The 20,315-nt window shown below is 36.0% G+C and overlaps 1 protein-coding gene across 17 annotated transcripts in view; it reads left to right on the top strand.

Annotated features, from left to right (window-relative positions):
- RPS6KC1 (ribosomal protein S6 kinase C1) overlaps positions 1-17,488 on the top strand; it is a 213,303-nt gene extending 195,815 nt beyond the window's left edge. For all 17 annotated transcript variants that reach the window (XM_003814160.5, XM_055108240.2, XM_063597223.1 and 14 more), the window contains 3 exons: positions 4,616-4,698; positions 5,779-5,874; positions 15,401-17,488. In XM_003814160.5, coding sequence (XP_003814208.1) covers positions 4,616-4,698; positions 5,779-5,874; positions 15,401-15,511 — 290 coding nt within the window. In that variant the 3' untranslated portion in view covers positions 15,512-17,488. The remainder of the gene's footprint in view (positions 1-4,615; positions 4,699-5,778; positions 5,875-15,400) is intronic.
- The last annotated feature ends 2,827 nt before the right edge of the window (positions 17,489-20,315 follow it).

Genomic DNA, 20,315 nt, shown 5'->3' with positions numbered 1-20,315 from the left:
ATGAAATGAGTATCCCAGGGGACCAGTGAAATAAGATTCTGAGGTTTCTTTGAAGTCTTTTTATCTTGCAAATCTATGCAAATTTTACATTGTGTTCCATAATAGGTCTATTTATTTTAAAAAATAGTAATAGTAAAACAATACTCCATCCCCTCCCCACATACAAAAGTCTCTGAGGCTCAGGAATATGGACTGTGCTTATCTTGTGGCTTCAAGAACACACTCTCCCTCGGCCTCCCCACTAACACATTTCATCTGGGGTGCGTGTTCCCTGCAGTGCTGTGGAAAACAAACATAACATGTAGCTTTTGAGGATCTAGGCTACGTTGTTGGTGGCACTTTGGACCTTTTGCTGAATTTAAAAGGTACCTTTATAAGTATGTTAGCCATCGATTAGACAGACCCATCTGGGCAATCCTCTGCTCAGTTTTAACAAGGAACCTCATGAGCAGAGACTTAGAATGGGGCTTTAGTCTAGAGCTCCTTAGCACATGTTATTAGACCCTATAAACCATCTCATTAATTTTTACATCTCTAAGCTAACTGGATCAGATGTCCTGCTTCTTCCTGGGCACATAAATACAGTATTCTCTCCCAAAGTCACCATACCCAAATAAGTTCTTCCATAAGGTTGCTTAGAGATTGTAAATAATTCATGTAAAGTATTAAACATGGTTTCTTACATGTAGTGAGCAGCCAAGAAATGGTAGCTGCTATTTTATTATTGCTGCTATCATTATTGCAATGTGTACCTACTGTGAACAAAGCAGCATTATAAATGGAAAGTAAAGCTGGTTGGTGGCACATTCAAAACTGATGGCTGACAGATAACTTTGGATCTTGAATTGTAAACAGGTAAAACTTTTTTTTTTTTTTTTTTTTTTTTGAGATGGAGTCTTACTCTGTCGCCCAGGCTGGAGTCCAGTGGTGTGATCTTGGCTCACTGCAACCCTTGCTTCCTAAGTTCAAGTGATCCTCCTATCTCAGCCTCCCAAGTAGTTAGGACTACAGGTGCACACCACCACACCTGGCTAATTTTTGTATTTTTATTTTTTATTTTTTTGAGATGGAGTCTCGCTCTGTTGCCCAGGCTGGAATGCCGTGGCATGATCTCAGCTCACTGCAACCTCTGCCTCCTGGGTTCAAGCAATTCCCCTGCCTCAGCCTCCCGAGTAGCTGGGACTACAGATGCGCGCCATTACGCCTGGCTAATTTTTTGTATTTTTAGTAGAGACGGGGTTTTACCGTGTTAGCCAGGATGGTCTCGATCTCCTGACCTCATGATCCGGCCTCCCAAGTGCTGGGATTACAGGCATGAGCCACCGCACTGGCCCATTTTTGTATTTTAGTAGAGATGGGGTTTCGCCATGTTGGCCAGGCTGGTCTCGAACTCCTGACTTCAGGTGATCCTTATAATACTAAGAAGTATACACTGCTTGTGATATGATTAAAGAAAATGGAGCAAATGAAATTCTTGAACAAAAAGATATTTAAGAAATAAAACCACTAACTATACTAGGGGAAAAACTGATTTTAGCTTCACATAATTTAACAGTGTGGCCAAAGCATAGAATTCTGTGGAGGAATAGTGCCTAGTACAGTGCCTAATTTGTGCTGCTTCATGTGTGTTGGTTGAATGAATATGATGGGTTGATACCTTATTATGGAAGCCGAATTGTATATATATACCTGATTAAGCAAGGAATTTGAATGTTATCTAATGGTCAGTGAGAATTTTGAGTAGGGAAATGATGTCATTCATCGCTTGTTTTAGACTGGAAGGAAATGTACAAAAGGTTATATTTTATGATAGAACTATGATAAATTTCCCTTTTACTTTGCTAACGTTTCTAAGAACACACACCCTTTATAAAGTCTAAGAGTACACTTCCAAAGGTGATAGTGGCTCCCTGTGAAATGGGAATGGGGGTGAGGGTAATGTATTTGAATCTGGGAGGGGTAGCATATGTACTTTGAAAGAGAGCACCCAGGGATATATCCTTCATGAGTATCATTATTTTAGAGAATCCTTGAGTATCAAATCATAGAGTTCCTAGAGCCCCTCAGCTCTAACCCTCATGTTATAGATGACATCAAGTGAATTCCTTGACTCAACCCAGGACTCCTGATTCCTAGTTCATTGTTCTTTCTCATGCATTAAAGTTGTGGAAAAAACTATGCAGATGAACAGAAGGGAGGATTGGTTTACGTAGTTTTTCTTCCCTGCTCCAGAGTAACTTTTCCAACAAGCCTGAATGTTTTCATATCATCTTGCTGTACTTTAAAAATTTAAACATTTGTGTCAATTACATATTCATGTAGGTAATAAAAAAATCTCACTGGCCGGGTGCGGTGGCTCATGCCTGTAATCCCAGCACTTTGGGAGGCCAAGGCGGGTGGATCGCCTGAGCTCAGGAGTTCGAGACCACACAGGGCAACATGGTAAAACCCCGTGTCTACTAAAAATACAAAAAAATTAACTGGGTGTGGTGGCACGCACCTGTAGTCCCAGCTACTTGGGAGGCTGAGGCAGGATAATTGCTTCAGCCCCAGAGGTGAAAGTTGCAGTGAGCCAAGATTGTGCCACTGCACTCCAGCTTGGGCTACAGAGTGAGACTCCGTCTCAAAAAATACTCACCACCCCAGAGGCAAATCAGTAAAACATCTTGTCATGTTTTCTTACCAGTCTTTTTTCTAAATGTGTACTTTTAAAATTAGAATTGTATTGTTTTATAGCTTTTTATATGTTTATATATACAAACATTCACTTAAGTATATGTAGGTGTTATTTTTTTAATTTTTTTTTTTTTTTTTTGAGTTGGAGTTTTGCTCTTGTTGCCCAGGCTGGAGTGCAGTGGCATGCTCTCAGCTCACCGCAACCTCCACCTCCTGGGTTCAAGCGATTCTCCTGCCTCAGCCTCCTGAGTAGCTGGGATTACAGGCGCTTGCCACCATGCACGGCTAATTTTTGTATTTTTAATAGAGATGGGGTTTCGCCATGTTGGCCAGGCTGGTCCTGAACCTCTGACCTCAGGTGATCTGCCTGCCTCAGCCTCCCAAAGTGCTGGGATTACAGGCGTGAGCCACCTCGCCCGGCCCTATTTAAAATGGTTATGTAGTAGTAATCCATCATACAGATGTGCCACAACATATATGATTAAATCTCTATTGTTAGGTAGTTCTCAATTTTTCAAACAAGCAACTATTTTATAAATGCAAATAGTTCTAAGAACGTTAGGAGACTTCGAGTCATTCACATACTAGTTCGAATTAGTTAATATCTGGTTTCTTTTTACTACCTAGTTGAGAGCAGCTAGTTGGAGAATGGAAATTGTGATTTGGCATGAAGCACTTCAGGAAGAGGGTGGGCTCGGGAAGGGCTGTGAAGGGGTAGAGTTCCATATAGGCTGTTTGAACCTCAGAAAAAGGGATGTAGAAAAAGGTTGCTGAATGGAGTAATTTCAGTGTTTTGCACAGGAATGGCTCTTTTTCTTTTTCTGGTCCGTATGACTTTTGCTTTAAGACTATTGCTCAAGCTATTTTGTAAGTTTGGGGTTCTCCCACACAAGTAGATTGACTAAGCATTGGTTAAAAGGCTAGGCACCTGAGTACCACTTACATGTTTTACTTTCCAAGTTCCAACCTAACTACTTATAAACTTGAAAGTAGTTATGAATTGTGGGTTACCTGTAGTCAAATAGTAGGGTTTTTTTTTTTTTTTTCAGTCAATTGGAAATGAAAGGGCAGGTATTGGCAAGGCTTCGGGACTAATTTAATGCCATTAGGAAAGCACAAGATAACGTAAGGGCTAAAAGCCTCAAAAAAAAAAAAAAGGTGAAATGAGGAGTAATGTTGCTGATTGGTGCAGGAACCTGAAAGATGACACCTGAAAACTCAAATTACATTTCAGGAACTTGTGCTGGCGAGAGATAGGGATAACACAGATAAAAGTGTAATTTGTAGATATTCTAAAATCCCTTATCTTAGCCAATAGTTTCAGCCGTGGCTTAAAACAATATATCTATCTGTACTTTAGCAAAATGGGTGGATTTGCATTTCACATGCTCCTCCTTTGGTTGAAAACAACTGATTACATAGGAAAGGGAAGATGATACTATAAACTAGGTCTTCGTTCTCCTACAATGTGACATTGGACAAGGCATTTCGTCTCTCTGGTTTCTAACCTGCAAGTAAAAGGATGATTAATATTGGTTTAGATAATTTTTAAAGTTCCTTTAGAACCTGAAGGGTCTTTATTTCTACAACAAAAAAATCACCCATGAGGTAGAATTGGCTATACATTCTCAAATGTAAAAAATTAAGCAAAATGCTGATCTAGTAGGTTCACATAACTTTTAAGTAAAGCATCTTGAAGGTGTCCCTCTATCAACTGAAGAACAAATGTCTGAGTTTAATATATGACTGCATAAAAAAAAATATATGCAACCGCAGTAGGTGACCAAAGGGATAAGTAACTTTCAGGAATTTTGAAAGCCCAGTAGTATTTAGTATATGCTCTCTCAGCATTAAAAAGGTCACCTTGCTAATACATGTTAATTTTGAAAGTTTAATTGACCTTTGGAATTTTAATATCAACCTTTTTTGGTGTGGTTAGAGGTTGGAGCAATCACTGAAGAAACTGAAGCCTGTGATTGGTGGAGTTTGGGTGCTGTCCTCTTTGAACTTCTCACTGGCAAGGTAAGCAGTGGCCTGGATGTTTAATAAATTTACTCAGATGCTACCTTGATTTCAAATTAAGAACATTAGCCTTCACCCTTAGTTTTTAAATCAGGGACTAAGCAAGAAAAACTTTGATATCGAAAGCAAGTAGAGAAATGCAAGTTTATCAAGAGTCCAGATTTTTTTTTAAAGTTGGATTGCATTACATTGAATAAATTGATGGTAAAGTAATTTTATGTCACAATATTTCATAGTGAAATATGACTAAAACTTTTTTCTTTTAATTTTCCATGATTCAGCTTTAACAGGGTCAAATCTGTAAGGTTTATGTAAGGATGTATTAAAATTCTCTGGATGTTTTAAACATATTGTCTGAAACCAGGAGAGAATTCTTATTTAAGAAAATTAACGTAGATATTAAAGTTAACATTATCTTTTTCTCAGTACCATAAATTTTTCCTATCTGTTCTAGCTTAAGGACAGAAATTATACTCTCAGATGAATGACTTTTGAATATGATGTTTGAGTTAGTAGACTTTAATAAAGTATTGTGCAGATTGCCTCCTGGGAAGAAAATGAAGGAAATGAAGGAAATGAACAGTTACACTTTTGTAAATAGTCATCTACCTACGTGTGTAGATAATACTGACCTAAGATTGCTGGGGAGTTTACAAATCACCTTTACATACATTTAAACTGTAAAGTGCTATATATGTATGTAAAGTATTATGACTAACAAATTCTAAACTCTGTAGGGTTTTTAAAACATTAAAACATTTTAAAGGTATCAAATCCCTTTTTAGTTTTGTGTATAATTTAAGCTTTTCTATAATATTCTGAGCCATTAATTTTATAACTAAGGACGACGGGACAGTAGCATAAGCTTATGATGTGATCATGGTGATTGTCTTCATTTCAGTTAAAAGTTCTATAGGCTCACAGCCCTCATCCTAAACTGCTTAGGCGGCACTGTGTTGATTACTACACTTCCAGTTAAAATGGTTGTTGAGCTCTCTGTACTTGCTGTCCATAAATCCTATGATAGAACAAAATATGATGTTATTTGGGATAAGAAGTGTACCTGATTGATTGTTTCAGACTCTGGTTGAATGCCATCCAGCAGGAATAAATACTCACACTACTTTGAACATGCCAGAATGTGTCTCTGAAGAGGCTCGCTCACTCATTCAACAGGTAATTTAACTGACCTATTGGCCGGGTTTATCAACCATGCAGATTAGCAGAGCCCACAACTCCAAAACCTTAAAAAGAGATTAGTTTGGAGCAAGAAAAACCCATTTAACGTAAAACAAAGACACGTTCAGAATTAATACTGTATATTTTCAGGCTTTTGCTATCATCAAAGTATTGATGGGGTCAGAGAGTATAGTTAAAACTTCTTGGTATTAATTTTTTTCCCAAAAATTTAGGGCTCGCAGTCATTTCTGTATATTTGTGTAACTCTGTGATTTGAGTATTGCTTTTAGCTTGTCTGGGGCTGCTCTAATTTTGCAGTTACATTTTGTAACCTTATATGAATGGCTATTTTCAATTTTTAATTCTTATTCATAAGTTTACTCAGGTTATTTATAAAGCTACTCAGGTTGCTTAGGAGAGACATATTAGAAAATCTTGTCAAGTTAGATACTTCATCATTGGTGGAACTTGGGCGTTGGTGTCAGTGATTATATTTCTGGTGGCTTTGAAGAAAGAGACCATTGATAATTAAAGTTCAGTATCCCAGAGACAGGCTTGGAACTCCAGTGAACTTCTTAGATTGATTCCTCATGCTTAAATTACTCTTCTAGTTTCGTGTAGTGAATTTTGCTGATATTGAGGGTTGTTAGTACTCTGGTGTGACAGGCCCATTGCTGGGCTATCAGCAGGAACAAGAAGGCCTGGGATCCTTATACTTTTATGAAAAATATAATGGAAAAAGTTCCTTGAAAAAGATCAAGAACTAAAATTATGTAATGAAACATGGATTAAAAAAAAGTCAGGGAAAACAAAAATTAAAAGAGGGCAGGGGAGCATATATTAGGAAGATAATTGACTAGTATTCTCTTGAAGAGTGATTTTGCTTTCATTCAACAAATATTATATACAAGGCACAGTGCTATAAGCTACAAAGGTAAAACAGGTAAATAACCATACCACATGGAAATTGATAAAGGCTGTCAAAGAGTTTTAAAAAATACTGTGGCAAGTCAAAAGAAGGGGGCGGATGTAATCAGTGGAGTGGTAGTATTAGGGGAAGTTTTTGTGGAATGGATGCTACTTTTGCTGGGCCTTAGGATTTCAGCATGGCAAGGATGTGGGGAGAATAGTCTCGGTGGAATGAATGGTTTGAACAAAGGCAAGGAAGGAGTCTGAAAGACCCAAGTTTAGGAAACAAAGTTTGATTTATCTGGAATAGAGAGATAAATAAAGGTATGGGTGATAGGTGAGCATAAAAAAATAAGTTGGGGTTTTCTTATGGGGTTCTGTCATCACAAACACAAGAGTAACGTGATAATATTTAATTCATTAAAATTTGAGATTTGGAGTTTGTGGAGAAGAGTAAACAGTTTAGAGTTGTACTTCAGGAAGATTAATTTGCCCAGAGTATGCAAACTATAAAGAAACAATCAGGTTGGAAATGTTGAGATGAGAATACCTAGAGCACTTTAGATTAAGAGGTAATGAAGAGATACATAAAACATTTCATTCTAATGGAGAAAAAAAGAACAGCTATTCATTTGATTTCATCTTATTCGTTGTGGCACGAGATAAATTCCAAGTATTTTTCAGTAAGTAGTTTAGGAAAGACTAGCAACTGCTGTTTTTTGTTTCTCTTCCTTAAAGAAGTAGTCATTATTATATAATATTAAAAATAGAATTCCTCATAATAAGTTATCAAGTTCTGCTTTTGTCTTTATTAGAAGTTAGGTTGTAAAGGAATCTAGGCTTAAGATATGGTAAGTCCCCAAACTCAGATATGTATAGCTTATATAGTAAATCAGCATTATGTCATTGGCCTGCCTAAGGAAACTACCACTCATATTGAGGAAACATCATCAGGAAAGGGAAAAGGGGTCTCTTGGCATGATTAGCAATTTGTCATTTTGACTTTCCTTTTCCACTACCTCACAGGTCATAGAGGTCACTTTTAAAAAAAATCACAAAATGATTTATATGGAAATAATTCTACGTGGGGAAAATTTTCTCCTCTTTGGTCTTTTAGCTCCTTGCTTTGTTCTTAGATCTCATAATCCCCTGTACCCCTGGTTCAGTTATCTGTCCAAGTCAAGCAAATGGTGCCAAAGTAAACATAATTACATTTTAAGTGCAATCTTAAAAAAGTCCCTCAGAGCATGTATGTTTGTGCTTTAGCATGTACATTAGTTAATTATGACACAGTTGCTTGGTCAGTTTTAAGAAATTATGTGAGGAAAAGACCAAAACAAATTTTCGTGCCCTCATTGCTCAGCTCTGTTGCCTGTTCTTCAGGAGAAAGGAGGTTGGCAGCTGCTGTCTTGGGTTCATTAACTTGAATGTGCCACTGGCTGACATTTTCTTAAGCAGTAGAATCTTTGTGTGACCTCTCTTGAGGTGTGCTATAGCCTTTAAAATGGCAGAATAAGCAAGATAGTCATAGTTAAAACAATTATACTTTTGCCTATAGATTTATACTTGCAGATATATAGAGGAGTTCATGAACTAATTAAATTGACTTTAGTAAAAGTCAAAATATGAACCTTTAGAATTTCACATTTAAAGTATATTTTAGAAAGAAGCCAGTTATTTATAATGAAGAAGAAAGAACTTACATGTTTATGTGTTTCCTGAAATACTAAATATAATTGTCATTGCAGTTAATTCTTAAAAATATTTGAAATGTTAGATTTATATTAAAATGTTTGGTGCCTTCCACATTTCAGTCAGTAGACATAAATTGTCTGATTGTGAAAGTGGATTTGATATATGTGGGATATTCCTGTGATGTTTGTTTTATAATAATAGCTTTTCTCTTAACAAATCGTAGCAACTACTAATATAAAAATTCTTTGAGCAATTAGGTTTAATAAACAGTGTAGTATGGTTCAATTTGAGTGCTAGAAATAATTTCAAGTAAAAGACTGTTAGTATAGTCTTTTGAAGTGTATGCGTCACTCCCCTTATGGATTTGGTAATACCCAAGTGAAGTAATAGATTCTTAGCATTTGCAGATCTCACTTTTGTGAGGCAGTGTAATGTTGTTGTTAAGGCATGGATTCTGGAATCAGAATGCTTGAATTCAAATCTTTGCCACTTACTACCTGTGTTATCTTAAACAAGTTACTTAATTTCCCTGAGCTTCTGTTTTCTCAACTATAAAATGGAGATAATAGTAGCTATTCATAGAGTTGTGAGTTAAATGAGTTAACCTATCATAAGCACTTAGAATAAGTACCTGGCATGTGATAAGTGTCGTGTATATCTTTGTTATTATTATTGATAGGACAGTGACGAACATTCATGACACAGTAATTTGCAATTTGATGAAGCATATATTGGAATTATAGGGCTGCTAATGAAGAATGAGGCTATTGCTATTGACACAGGTCAACAAAATTCCAAAAAAGTAGTGGACTGGTATATAATAGGCAAACAATTGATACTTATACAAATAATTGAATTATGAATGAAAGAAAAATTAGAAATAATGAAAAAGAGAAGAAATAGAAGTTTTGGTTAACATCCAAGAGTGGAATTTCCTGTATATTGGACTACAAATGTTGTAAATAAATAATTTAATATTTCAGTTGCACTTGACTACTTTCTGTGGAAACAAAATATGTACTGTGAGTATTCTTAAATTTGAGTGGCTGTGGCTTCATGAGTTAGTTGGCATAGTTTCTTTCCCCCAAAAAGTATGAAGTTAGACAGATTTGGTAAAAAACCAGTCATTTCAGTGCTCTGGAAATGGATCAAAGGATACAACAATCTGAAAGGTGTTTATGCTTAAAAAACAGCTGAACTGGCCAGGCATGGTGGCTCATGCCTGTAATTCCAGCACTTTGGGAGGCCGAGGCGGGTGGATCACCTGAGGTCAGGAGTTCGAGACCAGCCTAATATGATGAAACCCTGTCTCTACTAAAAATACAAAAATTAGTCGGTTGTGGTGGTGGGTGCCTGTAGTCCCAGGTACTTGGGAGGCTGAGACAGGAGAATTGCTTGAACCTGGGAGGCAGAGGTTGCAGTGAGCCGAGATCGCGCCACTGCACTCCAGCCTGGGCAACAAGATTGAGGCTCCGTCTCAAACAAACAAACAAACAAACAAACAAAAAACAGCCGAACTCTGGGCAAGAACAGTGGGACTCTTGACCCAGGCCTGCTTTCAGTCTCCCCTTCCTGCTTGGTCAGGTGCAAAGGTTCTGCCAGGGTAGGGTAAACCATGAGGACTGATCCTGAGGCTGTATAAATGTGCACAGGAACAGGGAGTGGGCCCAGCAGAAGGTAGAAGCCAGGGCAGATGTGGTTTTGTGGCCTAAACTTTGAATGTGTTCTGCTATGCGTTGGCAGAGAACAGAAGCTTGAAGGGCTGAGATATTTGAATACAACCTCTGTTCAGTCACTGGTTGACCCATAGGCTGTACAGACACAGGGGTGACCCTGAGAAAGCCAGCTTAAAAAGAAAAAAAAATGTGGAAAGTTGTCAGCAGCTGCACATTACAATGCAGTGGGAAGGGGACTTAGCAGCTTTACAGATCTAACTGAAACAAGTTACCAAACAAAGAACAAACAATCCAACAGCAATGATAAACTTCATGGGGAAAAAATCAGACTCTAGAGTTGCTAAAATATACTATCTAAAATGTCCTGTTTTCAGTGAAGTGTAGTGTAAGACATACACAAAAACAAAAAAGTATGTCCCATATTCAGAAAAAAAAAATCAGTAGAAATTGTCTCTGAGTGTACCCAGACACTGGATTTACGAAGACTTTAAAGCAGCTATTGTAAATATTTCCAAAGAACTAAATGAAACTGTGTTTAAATTATTAAAGGAAAGTATGACAAAAATGAATCAACAAAGAGATTCTGTAATAAGGAGACAGAAAGTATATTTTTAAAAAACAGAACTAAGTAGAAGTCACAAGTTGAATAATACAATGACTGACATGAAAAATTCACTAGAAAAAAAATGAGTGAAGTGGCTAACAGCAAATTTGAGATAGAAGAAGAAAGAATAAATGAACTTAAATTAATAGAAATTATTGAATCAGAAAAATGGACACAAAAATTGAAAAAAATGAACAGGACTATGGAAATCTGTAAGACAATAGCAAATGTACCAGTATACATATAATGATAGTCCCAGAAGGAGAGGAGAAAGGGAAAGGGACAGCAAAAAGAAATAATGGCTAAAAACTTTCCAAATTTGATTAAAAACATTAACTTATGCATCCAAGAAACTCAACAGACCCTATGTAGGAAAATACAAAGAGGTCTACACTTCAACATATTTAGACATATCCACACTTAACCAAATTGTTGAAAGGTAAAAACAAGAAAATTTTGGAAACAGTAAAAGGAAAATAACTTACATAGAAGGAAGCATTAATGTCTAACTAATTATCAAAAACATGGAGATCAGAAGATATTGGAATGACACAGTCAAAGTGCTGAAATCAAGAAGCAGCAGTAAACCAAGAATTCAGCAAAATTATCCTTCAAAAATGAAGGTGCACAAAGACATTCCCAAATATAGAAAGACTGGGAGGATTTATTGCTAGCAGAACTGCCTTACAAGAAATACCACAGGAATTCCTTCAGGCTGGAGAGAAATGACACACCAGGTAGTAACTTAAGTCCAAGGAGGAAATGAGGAACACTGAAAATTGTAGATATGAGTTCATAGAAAAGACTAAAAAATATATATATTTTATTTATATATAATATATTTTATTTATATATTATATTTATATATTGTATATATAAATATATATTTTTTATTTAAAAGACATAAAATTGCATGTAGCAACAATTATAAAACCATGCTATTGGGATTAACATATATAGAAGCAATATCTAAATATTTTTGACAATAATAGACAAAGGAAGGGGGCTATGGTAGAGCAAAGTTTCTACCTTTTGCTAAATTAAAGTTACTATTATTTTGAAGTAGATAAATGATCTTATAAGATAAGTGATATATTAAGTGATAAGATGCATATTGTAGGGATACAGCAACCACTTAAAAAAAAACCTAAAAACTAAATACTAAATGAAAATTAGTAGAGAAACTAAAATGGTACAGCAAAAAGCATTTAACACAAAAGAAGGCAGTAAAGGAAGAACAAATAAGACAGTAAATCTAGGAAACAAGTAGCAAAATAGCAAATATAAACCCACCGTGTCAATAAAGTGAATATCTAAACATGCCAAACCAAAGGCAGATTCTGTTAAGCTGGATCTTCTGTGCGTGAGAGACACACCTTAAATTCAAAAACACAAACAGATTGAAAGACAAAGGATGGAAAAGGATAAACCATACTAACAGTAACCACGAAAGAGCTGGAGTGGCAATATTAAATATCAGACAAAATGGATATTAAGATAGATTTACTAGGATCTGACACATGTTTCATAGTGATAGTACAGGGGTAGCTGTAACAGTTACAAATGTATATGCACTAATAATGACCTCAAAATATAGGAAACAAAACTGAACTGAATTGAAAGGAAAAATAGACAATTTAGTAATAGTAAGTGGAGGCTCAATACCCCATTCTCCATGATTTATAGAAAATTAGCAAGGACATTGAAGACTTGAACAAACTGTAACTGACATGTATAGAACACTTCACCCAGTGACTGCAGAACACACATTCTTATCAAGTACACACAAAACAATCTCCAAGATCGATCACATGCTAGGCCATAAAACAAGTTTTAGCATTTAAAGGAATTGAATTCATACACTGTATTCTGAATTACATTGTACACTGATTATAATAACCATAACAATCAAAGTAGAAATCAACAAGAGGAGGAGATCTGCTTAATCCACAAATATTTGAAAATTAAAACAGTATACTTCTAAGTTATGTATGGGTCAGAAGAAGAAATACCAAGGAAAACTAAAAAAGGTTTTAAATGGAACGAAAAGGAAAACACAATGTATCAAAATGTATAGGATGCAGCTAAATCAATTCTTAAGGGAAATTTATGGCTTTAAATGCCTATATCAGAAAAAAAGGGAAGGTTTTTAATCAGAATCTTAGCTTGCACCATAAGAAACTATGAAACAAAGCTAGATGTGGTTGTGTGCTCCTGTAGTCCCAGCTGCTTGGGAGGCTGAGGCGTGAGGATCACTTGAGTACAGGAGTTCAAGACCAGCCTGGGAAACACAGTGAGACCCTGTCTCTAAATTTAAAAAAGAAAGAAACTATGAAAAGAAACTGTAAAAAGCAAAGTAAATCCAAAGCAAGCAGAAGAAAGGAAGCAGAAATCAGTAAGATAGAAAACAGAAGAATAAGAAAAGTAAAACCACAAGGTAGTTCTTTGCAAAGATCAGCAAAATTGGGAAACCTTTAGCTGGTTCCAAACTGTGCATAAAAAGGCAAAGGACCTATAATGTCCAAAACAATTTTGCAAGAGAACAAAGTTGGAGGACTTACACTATCTGATTTCCACACCAACTATAAAACCACGATAGTTTTAAGACCACAGTGTTTTTCTAACAAATGGCACTGGGAAATTGAATATGCACATGCTAAAAACAAAATGAACTTAGACCCTTCATACTGTTTGCAAAGGTTAACTCAAAATAGCTCATATATTTGTATATAAGAGTTAAAGCCATAAAAATTGTAGAAGAAAACAAAGGAGAAAATCTTTGATGTTGAGTTAGGCAAAGAAGTATTAGATGTGATACCAAAAGCATGGTCCATAAAAGGAAAAATTGATAAAGTAGATTTCCTTAAAATTAAAAACTTGTGCATTCAAAAGTCACCATTAAGAAAATGAAGACAATAGAGTGGGTGTGGTGGCTTATACCTGTAATCCCAGCACTTTGGGAGGCCATGGTAGGAGGACCTCTTGAGCCCAGAAGTTTGAGACTAGCCTTGACAACATAGTGAGACCCTGCCTCTATGAATAAATAATAAAAATATAAAAATTTTAAAGAAGGAAAATGAAGACAAGTCACAGACTGGGAGAAAATATTTGCAAATCATGTATCTGATAAGGGACTTATATTCAGAATATATAAAGAACTCTTGTAATTAAGTAAGACAGACAATTCAGTTTTAAAATGGGCGGAAAGTTAGATATTTCACCAAGAAAGCTATTTGAATGGCTAATGAGCACATGAAAAGATGCTCAACATTATTAGTTGTTAGGGGATGTAAATTAAAACCATAACAAGATACTACTAATATCAGGAGAAGGGCTATTATCAAAATGACAGTACCAAGAGCTGAGGATGTAGAGAAACCGAAATCCTCATACATAAAGGTTTGTGGGAATGTAAAATGGTACAACTACTTTAGAAAAGTTTGGCAATTTTATAAAAAGTTAAACATAAGCTCATTATGTGACCCAGCAATTCTGCTTCTAGCAATGTAATCAAGAAAAATGAAAATATATGTCTACACAAAGACATGTACATGAACGTTAATAGCAACATTATTCATTATAGCCCCAAACTGGAAAGTCTAAGTATCTAAAAACTAGTGAATGGATTAATGAAATGTGGACATCCAAACAGTGGAATACTAAGAAAAAGGAATGGCCTGTTGATACCTGCTACAGTGTGGATGAATCTCAGAAACATAATGATAAGTGAAGGAAGGCAGCGGCAAAAGACTACATATTTTATGATTTTACTTATATGAAATGTTCAGAAAGGGCAACTTTATAGAGACAAAAGGCAGGTCAGTGGTTGCCGAGGGCTGGGGATGGGGGTGGGGATTAACTGTAGATGGCATGAGGAAACTTTTTAGGGTAATCAAAATGTTCTAAAACTGGATTGTGATGCTAGTTGCACAACTCTTTAAATTTACTAAAAGTCATCAAATTGTACACTTATAAGGGATGAATTTATATAAATTATCCTTCAGTAAAGTTGTTAACACAAAAATTTGACATTATTAAACCACAAAATTTTTTTTTTACTTATTTTACACATGATTCCTATTTCTGAAGAAACCAAAACTTGTTTCATTCATTATATTAAATTATTTCATTTGTGTCAACTATGCCAAAGACTAGTGATTTTGGAATACTAATCAGCTTATTCACACTTTAGGTAAAGTTTAGTCTCAATACATACATAGTTGATTAGGGGTCGAAAGATTTACTGTGCTTCCCAAATTTTCTAATCATGAAGGAAGTAACTGGCTATCTCAGAATCTAGTGCAATATCTAATTAATGTCATGGTGTACTTTTGGGGTAGGAAATTGATAGGTATAACTATCCTATTATATTACATGAGGATGAGGGAAACAAAGTAAGTTACTCAAGGCCATGTTTCCCATCAGTTGAAAAGCCATAAACTCAGTTCAGGTGTTTCTCACACCCCACAGCTAGAATGGTATTAGACATAGCTCCCTTTCAAGAAAAATGGTCACTTGGCTATTAATCAAGACTGCTTGTTACCAGGGTTGAATTTAGAAGTTGTTTCTTTTCAAATATTGGTTTTCCTTTGATTTGCCAGTTGGATTCCTGTTACTCACTAAGTCCGTCTTTTTTTAGCTCTTGCAGTTCAATCCTCTGGAACGACTTGGTGCTGGAGTTGCTGGTGTTGAAGATATCAAATCTCATCCATTTTTTACCCCTGTGGATTGGGCAGAACTGATGAGATGAACGTAATGCAGGGTTATCTTCACACATTCTGATCTTCTCTGTGACAGGCATCTCCAGCACTGAGGCATCTCTGACTCACAGTTACTTGTGGAGCACCAAAGCATTTGGATAAAGACGGTTATAGGAAATGGGGGGGAAATGGCTAAAAGAGAACAATTCGTTTACAGTTACAAGATATTAGCTAATTGTGCCAGGGGCTGTTATATACATATCTTCAACCAAGGTGTGATCTGAATTTAATCCACATTTGGTGTTGCAGATGAGTTGTAAAGCCAACTGAAAGAGTTCCTTCAAGAAGTTCCTCTGATAGGAAGCTAGAAGTGTAGAATGAAGTTTTACTTGACAGAAGGACCTTTACATGGCAGCTAACAGTGCTTTTTGCTGACCAGGATTGGTTTATATAATTAAATTAATATTTGCTTAATAATACACTAAAAGTATATGAACAATGTCATCAATGAAACTTAAAAGCGAGAAAAAAGAATATACACATAATTTCTGACAGAAAACCTGTACCCTGATGCTGTATAATTAATGTATGTTGAATGTGGTCCCAGATTATTTCTGTAAGAAGACACTCCATGTTGTCAGCTTTGTACTCTTTGTTGATACTGCTTATTTAGAGAAGGGTTCATATAAACACTCACTCTGTGTCTTCAACAGCATCTTTCTTTCCCCATCTTTCTATTTTCTGCACCCTCTGCTTGTTCCCTCATATTCTGTTCTTCCGACTCCTGCTAACACACATGCAACAAAAAAGGGAAGGGAGTGCTTATTTCCCTTTGTGTAAGGACTAAGAAATCATGATATCAAATAAACATGGTGAAACATTAGATCTCTTCTTCATTTGATAACCCTCCCCCCTTTTTTTCCTTGAAGAAATGCCTCTGTTCCTTTCCTTGTGAAATATTATCAGTTTCTACCATTGCTTCTCATGCTTGACTTTGTTTTACTTTTTGGCTTGGTATACTAAGAAGCAAAGGATCTCATCTAAATGGAATTGAATGGCAGTCCTAGTTTGTTACTTATGGTGATGAGATTTTCAGATTTGAACTAATCTATTTGACGTGATTTAGAAAGAATGTAAGTATTCACACATCTCCAAACATTTGTATTTGTTACTTCTTTTTGTTGCTAAGGTAGCTCCTGTAGTTATGCATTGTTGCAAAAATTTACAAATGTTTTAAAAGTGTTAACATCTGTTTTTTTTTTAAATGTTAGCCAAAGAAGAAGTCACTATTTCCAAGTTAGAAACCACCAGAAATAATTGAAATTTTTGATATGTCCTAATCTTCTTTGTATTTTTGAGATCTGTGTGAGAGCCCAACCCCACTCCAGGAGCATCTGTACAGCTTCCATCTGCCATCGACCAGGTCCTCTCATCAAATTAAATGGAACAGAAAATGCTCTAGTGAAACAAAGGAAATGTGCAAGCATTTTTCCTTTTTCTATTATTCTATTTCCCTTTTTCGTTTTTGGCCCCCTTATAATCCAAACCCCAGCTGAAAGGCTGCAACAACACCAGGTTGGGGAGCACGTCACCAGGATCATAGTTCAGTCAAAATGACATCACTCCCTGGAACTAGATTTCAACTCACTAGTCCCCTGGCCTCATAACAGGAACTTATGCAGGTGAGACACAAGAATGACTTCCTGTGTAGGACTAGTAGGAAATCTGCAAGTACTTAGAGCTGGCCATTACAGAACTTCCTTCCAGAAGTGCCCTGTGACATGAAAGTAGGACTTCACAACTAAGGTGAAGATCCCTGCCCTACCACATGATTTGAGTCTCTTGGATTCAAAGGACATTAATGTCAACAGATGGTTGCCATGTCAGTCTGTTGACACAATTCCATTGCTTCAGTTTCTCCCCTTTTCTCTCTATATGTTTGGTTGGAGCTTGTGCCTAATGTAAATACATCATTCATAATTAGAATGGACATTAATTATTTTAGTAATAAACACAGGATAAATAGCTTTGGGGTGATGAACCAGAGTCTGTTTTTATTTTATGGTGTGTACATATTTTAAGCTGTACTTCTGTGAATGGTACTGATTTTTGTGGTGGTTTTTTTTTTTATATTTTGTTTGTTTAAGCAGAAGAGTGGAATATGGGGTCAAAATCATAAAAGAAGTTGCCATGAGTGTTTCTCATTTGATTTTTTTATTGTAAAATATACATAACATAAAATTCACCATTTTATCCATTTTAAAATATACACTTCAGTAGTGGCATTAAGTACATTTTTGTGCGACATCACCACTATCCATCTCCAGGACTTTTTCGTCACCTCAAATGGAAACTCTGTACCCACTAAACAATAACTCCTCCCCATTCCACACTCCAGCTCCTAGCAACCACTATTCTACTTTCTGTCTCTATGAATTTGACTGTGACTGTTCTAAGTACTTCATATAAGCAGAATCATACAATATTTGTTTTTTGTCCTTATTTCACTTAGCAAAAAGTTTTCAAGGTTCGTCCATGCTGTAGCATTTATCAGAATTTCCTCCCTTTTAAGGCTGAATAATATTCCGTCATATGTATTACCACATTTTGTTTAGCCATTCATCTGTCAATAGACATTTGGATTGTTTCTACATTTTGGCTGTTGTGAATAATGCCATTATGAATATTGATGTACAGATATTTGAGTCTGCTTTCTGTCATTCAATTTTGTGTTTTATTTTTATGTAAAATTACCAATATCATTCACTATTATTCTACCATGATCTTTATAGAAGGGTTTTTCCAGATAGATTGCAAATGCCATTATGGTGCAGTGCCACTCATCCTAAGATATAATATAAAAATCTACTGTTTCTATGTCAAAGATGGATAAGTTAAGCTTCCCAAGAGTGAAAAGAATGTCATTTTAGCCATTTAACTGTGACATGAAATAATACTATTTGAGACATGGACCTTTTCAACTTGTTATAATGACAACATTTTTTTTTTATTTGACAAATAATAGTTATGTATATTTATGGGGTACAATGCGATATTTCTATACATGTATACATTGTAGAATGATCAAATCAGGCTAATTAACTTATCCATCACCTCAAATACTTATCATTTCTTTGTGGTGAGAACATTTAAAATCCACTCTTTTAGCTATTTTGTAATATACAATGTGTCGTTAACTGTAGTCACCATGCTATGCAGTAGATGGCCAGAACCTATTCTTCCTGTCTAACTGAAACTTTTACCCTTTGACCAACGTCTCCCCTTACCTCATTCTCCCCTGGCCCCCAGCCTCTGGTAAGCACCATTTTACTTTCTACTTCTATTAATTAACTGAACTGTTGATAATATATTTAAACCTGTCTTTTAAACAGCTGCAATACCTATTGTGTTTTGACCTTCATGCTTTTCCTGTCTTCACTTATTTCAAGGTCAGTGTGAACCAAGATTGATTGACCTTTGCTTTCAAATGGTGCATGTACTGAAGAGCATAAAATGTATAGATAATACTCATGCTATAACCAGTAACACTATATTAGAGCTCCACACCTAGTATGCCTTGATTGAATTTGCTTGCCCACAAGTTTGGAATCCAAATAGCAAGAGGTCTGACTAGAGCCCTGAGATTCTGCCTCCCAAGGGCTCCTCAGAGCATATTTATCGGATTCACTTAGGGATATCTTTCTAGTAAAGATGATCAGTTTCTAAGCATAAAACTGATCATTTTTTTTCTTTAGAGGACTTGATTTAAACTCTGGTATATCTAAATGGTCTGGGCAGTGGAGCCTGGTATTTCAAGCTCTTTCTTCGAGAATTGTGCAATAATGCAAAGTCTAGAGTGGTGTCCTGGTCATGTCTCTGTGACTAATTAGCCATGTAACCTTAATCAAATAACACTCTCCTGGACCTGTTCCCTTACCTATAGAATGAGAGGGTAGGTGAGTTCTAAGCTTTACAAGTATATGATGGATTTTTGGTTTTTCAGAGTGAGCTAATTTGATAAAACAACATTATAGGAAAGGCAAGGTTAATGAAAGCCTTAAATTGGTACTTAACTGTTTTCTTATTGTTTTTCTAGTAATCCTAGATGCTTGGGTTGCTGCCGTACATCTGCTCAGTAGCATAGCCCTTGGTGGTTATATAGTTATAAAATTACAATTGAAATGAGATATTAAAAGGTTGTTTCTCATTCAGTTCTACACTGGAAAAGGAGAGTTGAAGGTCCAGATAGCAGTACATAAAGGTGAAAGGAGGTTAGGACCACACCTACATTTGCCTGTTTCCTAGACCTTTCTCAGTAACTATGGTGGTATTTGTACACCTGTTGCCCTCATCTGTCATATTTTGTGTGTTTATTTGACTCAGTCCTTTGGCAGGCATAATCAGAGTAAAAAATGGATACTTTCTGTTCCTATTTAGTGCAGAACATTAACCTCTACCAGTCTAGGTAATTTAGATTTTTGATTATTTTATGTCCACTAGGCTCATTTTAAGGATTTCATATTAAGCCCTTATGTTGAAGGGTTACTGAATGGCAAAAGCTGTGAAGTCAGCTATTTCTAAATAAAGTTGTAAACAGAATAGCAGCAGGGAAATGGAAAGCAAAGTACTACAGGTTTTTGTGACTCAGCATCACTTACTCTCTCAAGGACAGTAAATAGGAAACCGGAGAGCAAGCTTCCTTTTTGGTAAGATTTATGATCCTGCTGGTGCTATGTAGTCAGATGGTTTGGCCTTGTATTTTTGGTCCCTATCACATGATTTGCCACCTTGATCTAGCTGTCTCATCTCAGGGAGAAATGGAGGCAGAGAGAATTTGTGGCGGTGTAAGAGAGA

This window comes from Pan paniscus, chromosome 1, assembly GCF_029289425.2.
Source record: "Pan paniscus chromosome 1, NHGRI_mPanPan1-v2.0_pri, whole genome shotgun sequence".
Classification (NCBI taxonomy): Eukaryota; Metazoa; Chordata; class Mammalia; order Primates; family Hominidae; genus Pan; species Pan paniscus.
The sequence above is the reverse complement of the archived record's forward strand: the minus strand, read 5'-3'. Positions and strand labels throughout refer to the sequence as shown.